This window comes from Xylocopa sonorina, chromosome 10 (assembly GCF_050948175.1).
Source record: "Xylocopa sonorina isolate GNS202 chromosome 10, iyXylSono1_principal, whole genome shotgun sequence".
Classification (NCBI taxonomy): domain Eukaryota; kingdom Metazoa; phylum Arthropoda; class Insecta; order Hymenoptera; family Apidae; genus Xylocopa; species Xylocopa sonorina.
Genome location: NC_135202.1, coordinates 10,152,046 through 10,163,568, shown reverse-complemented (window position 1 = coordinate 10,163,568; position 11,523 = coordinate 10,152,046). Strand labels below are relative to the sequence as shown.

Below are 11,523 nucleotides of genomic sequence, written 5' to 3'. Positions count from 1 at the left end.
CGTGCGTAGATCGCGAGATCGTTCGAGTCGAGACGTCGAATCACGTTAGTCGGACGAGAAGCGCGTTTAATTTACTCGTATCGCCTCGATCGGGACGTGTAACGCGCGAGCTTGCAGCACACTCGTTAGCAAAGAGTAGCGAACCTGCGGAACCTACGGCGGAGGTCCGAGTGGTGCATCGTAGCGCTGATCAAATCTCATTTATATAGTTGTACGTGCCGGTCGGTGATTGTACTACGAAAAAAGCAACGAGAGCATCGCCGGCTGCGTTAGACCGGCCAGAGGCCATTCTCTTATTCGTGTTGTCGGCTACTCTCGTGTGCATTAGCCAGCAATTTTTCGCCCGCCCGTCCGATCCAGCCTCCTCGCATATACCTTTTTCTTTTTCCTTAATTCTTATTTTCGCGAGCGTTTCAGAGCGTTACGCCGCGGTTGGCTGCGGGAGGCCGGCCAGCGCCGTACCCTCCAACACACGGACAACCGGCTGCCCCACGGATACCACCTCCGCGTCCTATCTCTCGTCCTCGTCCCGTCTCTCGCCGGTTTTCTCTCCGCTCGCGGATCCCAGATCCTCTCGTCGACGCGTAACTCTTTTATTCTAGATCAGTGGACATCGCCAGCGATGTTGACGCGCCGTGCAACCCCGCCCCGCAAACCGACAGCCGCTTCCTTTCCCTCTTCCCGCGCTTTAGTGGAGCAGAAGAGAACGCGACCGATTTCGAATCGCGCGATACGCTGTCTGCCTGCCTACCAGCCACGTATACCGATACCAGGCAATTAAACGAACAGCCACGCGAGCCTGCTCGCGCCACATATTACCCACCATGAAGTCTCGTTCACGCGCAGGGGCTCAACGACGGGAACCATCGCGGCGAAACAGGAACGGAATATAATAATCCGTGGGACCCTTCGAGACGACCATTGCTTGGGCAGCTGGTATGCAGTGGGAGGCATGATCTGCTCTCTGGCTCGATCGGCACACCAACCAAGATATCGCCCCTGACGAGAACTAGTTCATCTCGCTCCCGTTTCGTACCTTTCTCTTCTGTTCCACTTCCCTTCGCGCGTCACTCGAACGATACGAGCTCTGTACACGCACACATGCACACGTAACGCTGGCTGGTAGGTATAACTAGGCCCGGCTCGAAACCGTTCGCTCGTTCCTCGCCACGACGCCACGCCACACGGACGATCCAGTATCCTTGAAACCCGATCGACGATGGGTCCCTTTTGCTCGCGTTCGATTCGAGACGACCTTCCTTTTCCTTGTTCCTGCTGCTCTTCGATCGTTATCCCTCTGGCGGTCCTTGCTCTCTCTCTCGTCAAGGATGAAGAGGGAGGGGGTGGTATTTCGATTTCGTTGATCGATACCTTGAGTTGATTCTTGTAATTTTTGTGGTATTGGTACTTTTTAAGGGAGTCGTTTGATTGGTGAAGGATGGCAATTTTGGGGTGGCTTGATTGGGGTTCAAGACATTTAATGTTTCTCTGAGTGTTTTGTTGATATTGTTAGGTTCGATTTTCTTAATTGTATAGGTGTGGAATTGGAAAGTTGGTCTAGTTGGATTATCGAAGGTTTCGAAGGGTTTCCGGAAAGATTGCTACGATTGTAATATTGTGCACGCAGCGTTCTTTTAGAAGCCAGGATTCTGATCATTCCAAACAGTTGACTGATTCGATTAGCACGATTCTGCGTCCCTGTTTCTCCGACAAAAAGGTCGAAAGCGTTTAATCGGTCCTAGGTTTCTCTACAGAGATCCGTTGGGGGGAGAGATGTGTTAGGATCAATCGCGGAGACGTTTTCTCCTTTCGATAGGCGCGAATGTGTGTCGACGCGAGACAGACGATCATTCATAGACTCGTCGACACCATTATCGTCCGTCCAACATCCTCCTGGATCGATTGTAAGACGATTCGATCGATACATCAGGATACTTTCTCCTCTCGCGACGAATTTCTCCGAATCCGGCGAAAACACGGTCCTGAAACGAAACCAGGTCATGAATTTTCGATCGAGAGACGTATCGCGATCACGCGAGAACAAGGATTAATTATAAAAAAAAACTCTGCGATTTCTATGATTTTAATTTTCACGGAGTAATTTTAATTGAAATTCCATTAACCACCCGTAGTTTCATTTTGCTCGAAATGGTTGGCTCGTGTTCGATTGTTTCACGTATTAGATATACTTATAGGCGTGTACGTCGACCCACGTGTCGATTTTTTTTCTTTTTCGATTCACCAGGATCGAGAACTGGGTCAACGATGACGACTGCTTCTCTCTTCTGTACCCGAAACCGAAAGTTGATCTGGCATGGTCAGGCCACGGAGAGAGATTCTTTCTCCCGTGGTGTCCCTTATCGAACACCCATCACCTCGACGATTACTCCCAATCGAGGTGGAGAAAGCGGCAGCCTCGAATCGGGGTCAATTCGTTTCAACGAGAGATACCACCTCAGCCGCGGTCCATAGATCGTTTTCCCTTCGTTACGATCGTTTCTGACAACTTCCAAAACGATTAACCCTCCACGTGGACGCGGATAAGTGGACCACCCCGAATGGACCACCCCTAAACCTGGAATTTGTCAGAATCCGCTTGCTTCACGGAATAAAAGCGCACGGATCGATGATTAACAGATGTCCACTTGAATTTTTATTCCTGAGAGATCGAAGTAGAGATATTTGTTGGAACAATAATTCTTCTCGACAGCAATAACAGTTCGATTTAGTTTTCTCGGTGACAGTCATATCGAATCGAATTTCTAGAGACACACTTGGCGCTAAAGTCCCGCTAGGTTCTACAAAGCGAACCATGGCACGAGTAATACCGCGACGCGGTACATTCGACACATTTTCGAGCAGCTAGAAATACCTGCATCAACTTTTCCATCGACGATAACACGCGTAACCGTTTTACCGTAATAAGAGGGACTCGTTTCGTACGCGTACCCTGATGGATTAGATCGATCGTCCCGTGGTGACACGTTTCTCACTTGCTACTTGGTATCTGGATAAGAATAACAGGCTCATTGACTATTCTCCGCCAGCAAATCGCCGTTTAATGGAAATGTAAAGGATATCCGTCAACGAGCGAATTCCAGCGATCCTCAGAAGCAAACAGACCAAGGATAATGAACCGTTTGGTCAAGCTCGATCCTCGCGAGCGTACCAGATATATCTTCAACGTTAATATCAAACACCTGTGGAGGAATGCACACTTTTCTTCGCGAACGTACCAGATATATCTTCAATGTTAATATCAAACACCTGTGGAGGAATGTACACTTTTCTTCGCGAACGTTAGTCGGCGAAATGCAGACAGCTTTTGTGGTAAACGTGTAATAAAGGACACGTGCAACGGAACGTGTAATTTCTACCGGTATTCTAAACTGCCATAATTCAGGATAATGATAGCTAATTACACTGTGGCCTTCCGTTACGGAGACGAGTCATTCTTCGACTATTACGCTATTCTTATTCTACTCTGGAGTATCTTAAATCACTCTGTATATGTTTTCTAATAGCAGATCGATAAAGAGGATGCAAAGATGTTTGGTAATTAATTGACGATAAATCTCTGAGACTACTAATTCTCAAGACACTTAGCAATCGTTCGCGCGGAATCAGCAGGAGTAGACACGTTACAAAAACACAATAAATATTTATTTATACAAGTGGAAAACAAAATAAATATAACATTATTGTACAATCCGCGGCGCGTAATGGCGCGACGCGAGCGGATAAATTGATCATAAATTAGTGGATAAAAAGAGGGTGTAGTTACAAAGAGGTATGCAACAGTCGATTCCAGTGCGTCCGTCAGTATGTGTGTCGATGGGTGCGTCTCGTTCGTCGGTCGTCTTCATCTACGATCGTGCCACGACTTCGCGATGGCTCGTACGAATAGCAATCGCGCGACTATCGTCAATATTCTCTGTCAGAAATCGATCGATTACCAAGTACCAGTCATTTGCTCTATCAACGTCGTCACGTTCGACAGTCGGTAGTTATTCGAAACAGTGTCGCGTCGCGAACAGTCCTCGTCCGTAGTCAGTTCGATACAGTCGTCAGACAGGAAAGTGGAGGGGAAAGAAACGAAAAATAAACATACAAAAGTAAGAGAAGGAAGGGGAATGATAGTCGAGAAGAATCAGACGCTGAATCTGAGAGGCAAGAGTGCGTTGGCAAGAATCGATGGACCCAAGCCTCGACCCAGCTGACGCCAGGGCGGGTCCCATCGGGTACCACCGCGAATTCGAATCCACGGGTCTCCAAATCGCGTTACTTGGCGTGCGCAGAGTAGGCCAGCTCGTGAGCGTCAGCCTGACCAGGGATGGGGCCTTGGCCGTAACTCCTGGCCCAGCCGCTCGAGTACGAGTCCCCGTGGCCGTGCAGCACGTGGTCCGAGCTGAACGTGTGACTGGCGCTGTGATGGGGGTGGGCGACCACCTCGTAGGTGACGTGTTTCTGCTGCGAGAACAGCTTCTTCAGACCGATTATACCAGCCAGCAACAGTGCGATCTTCGAGAGAAGCAACGCCTTGCCAACCAGCAACGCGAGCGCCTTGAACGCCAGGCCACCGATCAGGCCCAGCTTCAAGACAGCCGCGGCGATCAATGGGCCCATGTTATTGTTCTTCTTCCCGCGACCTGGAAGCAGGATTGTCGCGTGAGACGAGACGCCTATCGCTTTCGTTCGTCGAGGGTAAAACAAGGGGACTTTCCATGGCAGTAAACTCTGTCCAGGCGTGACTGAATTGCCTGTCCGCTAGAGGATTTGCGTTCGAATGGGACTGGAAAGTAAAAGCGGACGTCGAGGAGGATAGATTGAAGGATGGAGCTTTTGTCTCTCTGACTTGGGATACGAAGGAAGCTTTTGTTAGAAAGAGACTTTGGTTTTTTTTTTTTTTTAGAAGAGTTATAAGGAGCGTTGGTGGAATTATGTTGGAATTAAATATAAAAGGGGTAGTTACCGTCCTGCACAGGAACATTGTCAGCCCTTTCGATGGATAAACCAAGATTCAACGAGCCGTTTTCGTCCTCAGAAGCAGAAACGACGACGTCGTCCTCAGGAAGAATCCTCCATTTGATGCTTCTGGACTTGACGAACGCGTACACCTTGTTCGCGACAAGATCGAGGACCTCGATCTCGTCGTCTTTGCTCCTGCCAGCCTCGAACATGATCACTTCCTCGGACGCTTGGCTGTTCTTTCTGATCTCGATGTCGTCTGTCAGCTCGATCGACGGCTTCTTCAGCAGTTTGTTTATGTAATTGACCACCTTGAGCTTCACGCAACTACCCAGGTCGTTCTGGGTGCACTTGGAGTTCAGCTTGCGGAGCAATTCCTCCTCGTATTTGGCTCGATCCGTTAGCGTCACGGACTGCTGCTCGATAACGCCGATCTTGTCGAGCTTCTCCAACGGGGTCGCCAGGCACGTGGCCAGCCACAAGATCGACAGGAATAACAGAATGGTCCTCATCTTGTTCGCCTGCAAAACATTTCGCAGTTGAACCAATCCTACAATATTATTGCTCCAAAAAGAAATCAATTACAACGCGTCACAGCAACAATTTCAATTGGCTCTCGATAGAAATTTATACTTCGACAGATAAGATCGCTCGAATGTAATATCGCACAAAAGCACTGTGCAGTGGTTGTCAAACGACAATCACGAAAGAAATGACGCCAAACCGATGTTAAGGTACAACGATGAAAGCACTAAAAGGGATACCCACCGTGAAATGTTATTCCACCGGTCCAGAAGTGGAGAAACGGAAGCCTGGACGAGGGCACGCTTTGAGAGAAACGGTGCCTCTTCTCTGTCCCTTCCTGTCTGAGGTGATCGATGTTCGAAGGCGTACCCTTGGCCGCCTGTGCGTGGTGTTCACCCGATGCGTCGAGTATTCTGAACCCGTCGTCTTGCCCTGGCTACCTTATATACGTGGATCTCTGGCTGGCTATAAAGGTGCGTAGCGCGAAAACGTGCCCCGACGATGCCACCGTAGCACCACCTTCCCGCGGGAGGTGCGCGGAAACCGGCCGCGGCGTCCACGGGGGCGGGTGGTGTGCCCACTTTTGCCTTTGATACGAGCTGGCTGGCTGGCTGGCTGGTCAGGGACGACAGTGGTGGGACAGGATCCCGTGCGACGCTTCGCCTCCTTCTACGCGGCCGATCTCGCTGAAAAGAGCACCGACCCGGGAGATACTCCGCGAGGTGATGGTTCGCGCACCGCGCAAACTGGTTCCTCCTTTGCCGGACACCTCCGACGTTCGTCGCCGTTTGCCCGCCGTTTTATCTGTACACAAACAAGCCGGATTCCTGGACGCGTTGGGGACCAGCCGGGCAAGGCGCAACGCGAGAACCGTGTCACGGATGTGGAGCACGCGCGCGGCACCGACCGAATGAGTGTGCCCGCTCCCCGCTGGGTGCAACCTCCGCTGCTGGATGCTGCGTCGATGGGATCACCGTGGGTTGCGACGGTGGAGGACGATTGTTTTGATCTAGATGTTCGCGTGTACGATCGAACAGGTGGAAATCTCTGGGTATCGCTTGGCCATCGAATAGAGTTCCTCCGTGTTGGGTACCTTAGGGGTGGTTAAAAGGGTGCTCTGAAAAATTTGTAGAAAATAAATAGAGCTTCGTCGTTCATCGAATGTAGACTTTCTATTGTTCGCCATTATCGAGGCATCGTGATCTTTACACCTGGTGGTTTTCCGGGTAAACAGCGTAGAACAGGGACTCGTGGGGAAAATGCGATCGATCGTCGCTATTTCACGGACTCTTTATTCGGATAATTTATAGGCTGGCCTTTTTCCATACTTTTCCTCTTGATACGATCTAACGCGAGTGGATGGCAGAACGAGAAAAGGGAACATATCTAGAGGGAAAGAAGGCACGCGTTCAGGAAACGTTTTCGTGACCGTTGGTCGGGGCAGGAACACGAATCGAGGTGAGAAACACTCTGGAAAGCAACGGGGCAGCGTTATATTACGCTCGTAAAGAAAGTAAATATCGCGGCACCGCGTGCCGTAACAAGGAACAATTACGCCAGGAAAAAGCCGTGTGTGACGAAGTGTGCCAAGTTCGAGGCACATGCCAGGACTACGGGAAGTTCGAACGTGTTCGTTCGCCTCGTTTAACTGAAAAAGACAGACTCCGCGCGCAACTAAGTAACCGCATCCTCGCGAATAAGGCTCGAGGTGCAAAGTAATTAACAGAAAGTTGAGAAGGAAGCGGATAATACGGATGGAATTCATAAATGTTCATCTGCCAGGCTTGCAAATGGCTGGACACGCAACGGGACGAACGAGCGACGCTAGAAAGCTATTAAAAGAAGTAGAATCGCCGCGGTTCGTGTCCACGGCGATGAATAGCTGCTCGAGAGAGAAGAAGTTGGTCATTTTTGAATTTATTGCCACCGATCGAGCGACCGGTGGACGACATTACGACTTGAGCTCGTGTCGTCGTCGAGATCGGAGCAATTGGAGTTTAAGTAGAGGGGACGCGTAGAAAAACAGCGATATCCGCTTTTCATTCTTGAATGGAGCCCGTTTTACCGATCCTGACTGCTTTCGCGGGCGACAAAGAGGTTGATGCGCCCGAGGCGATTTTTAACTGCCAGTGGATTAATCAAGACTCTTGTATCTAGACTTCGAATCTCTTACGCTCCAAAAGAACCAGCTCTACCCTCGATTTTAAGCGTCCAGAAGTTCGTAAATATTCGAATTCCTGCTAGCAGAATCGCTCGAACGTTAGACTTCGCCGCCAGGAATGTTCAGCTGTTCGAATCTTCGTGTATTCGAATTCCGCGATATCAGAACTTTCAAATATTCAAATTTCAGAGCATAAACGGTTAACCTACCCGATATAAATCACGGAGTGAAACTAGATCCCACCGATAGAATTTAAATCCGATTCCCAGGCAAATCAACCGGCCACGGCTGATTTAAAATTTGCGAACGAAACTCGCAGGCCTAGCCGGAAGCGCGTTCGTCTCCAAAACGAGCGGCGGATTGCAATTTGCATTACAAATTGAAAACCGCGTTGCACGCGATCGCGGTTGGCGCGGCTGTTCCAATTTTTTCCATCGACGATGATACGGCACCGCCAAAAAAAAAAACGAACACCGTTAAACCAACGGAAGTTGTCTTAGACCCTCGAAGAATCCACGTTATCAGCCAAATTTGTATCAAATACAAGCGAAGCCAACGTTTGTTTCGATGAAATCGAAGAAAGGATCCGCTGATGCTCGATAAGGAACAACCGGAAGAAGAGATCGAACGTACGAATCGGTGAGAAGCTTTCCAAAGTGAAAGAGACGATCGTTGTCATCGCGAATTAAATTCATAAAGCGACTCGATGGCACCGTCGTCACGCTTGCCAAAATCTCTGGCACCGTTCGACTCGAAACGACGCGGGCCTAAACCAGCCGTGGTCCCAGCGACGAAACGAGCGGTGCTGAAAAAAGAACCAGGGAAAAGTATGCCGCCGCGGAATCGTATATGGCAACCGATTATTCGCCGCTGGCTCGATCTCGCTGTGCCCAGGAGCTGTTTTGGTACGGACCCACAACCGTTACGTCGAATTCCAATCGAACGATTCGTTAGTCACAGGCTAGACAGCGTGGGTGATCAATTTCCAACGAAATCCTTCAATTTCGAAGAAAACACGACGATTATCTTCGTTGTTTAACTACCACTGAAACGCTACTTGATTCTGATTGCAAACGTGTTCAGCCTCTTCTACAAATTGCACTTTGTATCAAACGGCAGATACGAAGCTAATCATTCAAAAGATTAAACGGCGCTCGAGCTATCATTGAGATAAATACATCAAATAAGAAGAGTTAGAGATATCATAATTAGCGATAAATCGAAGCCAATCGACGGGGACCATTCTGCGTGCAACAGGTCTTTATCCAAAAGGAAGAGGCATTAAGCTGGTCATCTGATGGAGCGGGGATGGAAAGATCGCTGGAGCGGTCAAGTGCGAACCCTCGTCGAACTGCATTGCTTGGGCGCCTCTAATATCTACCTGTTTCGTTAACTTTCTCTCGAGTAACCTTGTTTCCTCATTTTTTCTTTTTTTTTCTTGTCCTCTCCACGCGTTACCATTCGCGTATCGCTGATTTAGCGCCGTTATCCATCGCTGTCCATGTACCAGGAATGTTCGCCACCCTTCGTCCATGTCACCCTCGTCGCGTGAGCCAAGCGTGTATCAAGGTCACCATGTTCATCCACTTCCAACTGAGCAGGAACGACCTTGATTTCCAGCCGTTAATATCGACCGCGACGTCGCCACGTTTTAATGGACAGGACATTTAAAAGTGAAACTACCCAGGTTTCCGCGCGCGTCTAGATTGGCTCTGGGATAAGCGATCAGGTTCGAACGGGTTCGACCATGAAGATAGCGGGACACGACCCTGACGATTCCAAACGAGACGTAGAGCCATTCGCAAAGTTACGTATTCTCGCGATACGATCGTGTTACTCTTTTCTTTGCGACAAGATCGATCTGTTTCGATGAAGAATTTCAACTGCGAGCCAACGTCGGTTGTAACGGAAACGCGTCGTTTCGATGGTCACGAACTGGTTCGTAAAATCGGCCGTTTTTACAGCACGCTTTCCGTGTTTTCCGTGTACACCGCCTGGGGACGGCTGGCGGGCCGCTTCCGGTCTCCACCTCGAATGAGGCCACTTGGTCAACGGGTCCGTCCCATACGATCCTCTGGATCGCGAGTGAGAATCGCATCGAACCGGTTGCGCGATCCTTCCCACTTTAACAGGCTTGGCCCAACGAGGGACAGAGACGCGAACAATTTGCGCGCGATCCTCGAGCCCCACGGTGCTGGTAGCGACGATCGGCTGAGAAAAATACGATGAAGGAGCCTGTTGTTTGATCAAGAACCATTGTTGGTGAAAATCGACGGATTTTCCATCATTAACGCGTCGAGGATGCTAATGAGAGAAATTTAAGTGCGCGCCTGTCCTGAAAGGTAGTCCCATATTTTTGGTTTTAAATAATTTCTAGAAAGAGACGCGAGACTGTCGTCTGTCGTCAACTGGGATCGCGCGAGTCCGCGTGGAAATTAATTAGTACTCGGTTACTAGAAATTGAATAACGAAATCGATGGATGAGATGTTATTAATGAAGCAGTTAGCCAGGCTTTCGATGACATACTATTTTCTGATGTGTGAGCAGATGAAAAATGGAGAAATCGAGCTGGCAGGTTGATCGTCAGGTTTCACTGATCAAATAGAAGTATGTTTTCCAGGGTTCAAAGTTCTTCCTGTTATTAATTGGTATTCATCGATAGGAATCTAAGATTTAAGATGGGTATTTAATCATTCAGGAGTCGAGATCGTGTCTGAAATATTGCTAAACCGAATAGTGCAAGTAATGAATCGGAATTCGTATTTTTGTAGTCATTTTCTCATTGCTTGGGTGGTATTCTATCAGCGTTCGCTTGATCGATGTCAGCGTGAAGCATTTGAAGGATTGGTCAGGTGCGGTCTTCGATGCAATCTGTTTATGGCTTGACCCCATTTTTCTGTGGCTTTCGACACGAAAAATTGATGACAATATGCGAGATGTTACACAAAACCAAATTCGAGCGATTTTCCACGCGTCTATGGGAAAACGACCGTTCGATGCTCAATTAAAAACTGTAACGATGTATCTTGCTGACCTACATACACGTTGGCGCGGAATTTCATTTTTCACGGCAAAAATGCAAGTTAGTTTTTGAAAATAAAGAAACGTGGAATTTCTAGGATACTCGATGGAAACGAGCAAATTAGATTAGGTTAACGAGTTCCTACGCACGTTTTATTACCCATTATTTTCCGTTTCGGTCTGCGAATTGGCTACAATGATTACAGTTAATGGGTTTTGCTTCTCTACCCCGGTTCAGCACCTTCATATTCCATCTCCAGTGAGCCGGTTTTGCCGCCACTTCCGTTTCGCTCGATCATTGGCTAGTCATTGAAACAAGTATTGCAAATAGTATGACAAAAGTGTCATGATTGTTGGTGACGTAATCAAAATCCAGGGAAAGTAGTTTCCGGATCTCTTCTTACATCCTATACTATGGACATCACTGTATCGAGTGTTCAACTGTAGGACTTGTACAAATTTTTCAGTTTATTCATAGAAAATCTCCTCCTACAAAGTTCTAACAAGTCTAAACAAAATAAATAGTTGAAAAAATACACATGTAACAAAGAAATTGTACAAGTATCAACGTACACACTTATAATAAATATATGTATATATATATATACAGGACTTAATTCAGATTTTCGCCTAATCACTCGAACATTGAACAATAAGCTGTTCGAACATGGCATCTCAGCGCAATATTATTTCTATATATAAAAAAAAGAGAGCTGATGTGTGATAAATATACAAAAAGATCCTTAAGAGCGAAAATTAAACTACACAAGTGTATACACTAGGTACTAGAAAAGAGAGCAAATAAAAATCCTATTCGAAACAGGATCTTGGAAACGATCGAGTACTC

The 11,523-nt window shown here is 48.0% G+C and overlaps 1 protein-coding gene across 1 annotated transcript; it reads right to left on the bottom strand.

Moving 5' to 3' along the window:
- Positions 1-4,281: 4,281 nt before the first annotated feature.
- On the bottom strand, positions 4,282-5,480 carry LOC143428461 (uncharacterized). Its single transcript, XM_076903343.1, has 2 exons — positions 4,973-5,480; positions 4,282-4,649 (listed from the first exon to the last, which is right to left on the bottom strand). The coding sequence occupies exons 1-2, from the start codon at positions 5,478-5,480 to the stop codon at positions 4,282-4,284; spliced, it is 876 nt and encodes a 291-aa protein (XP_076759458.1).
- Positions 5,481-11,523: the final 6,043 nt, after the last annotated feature.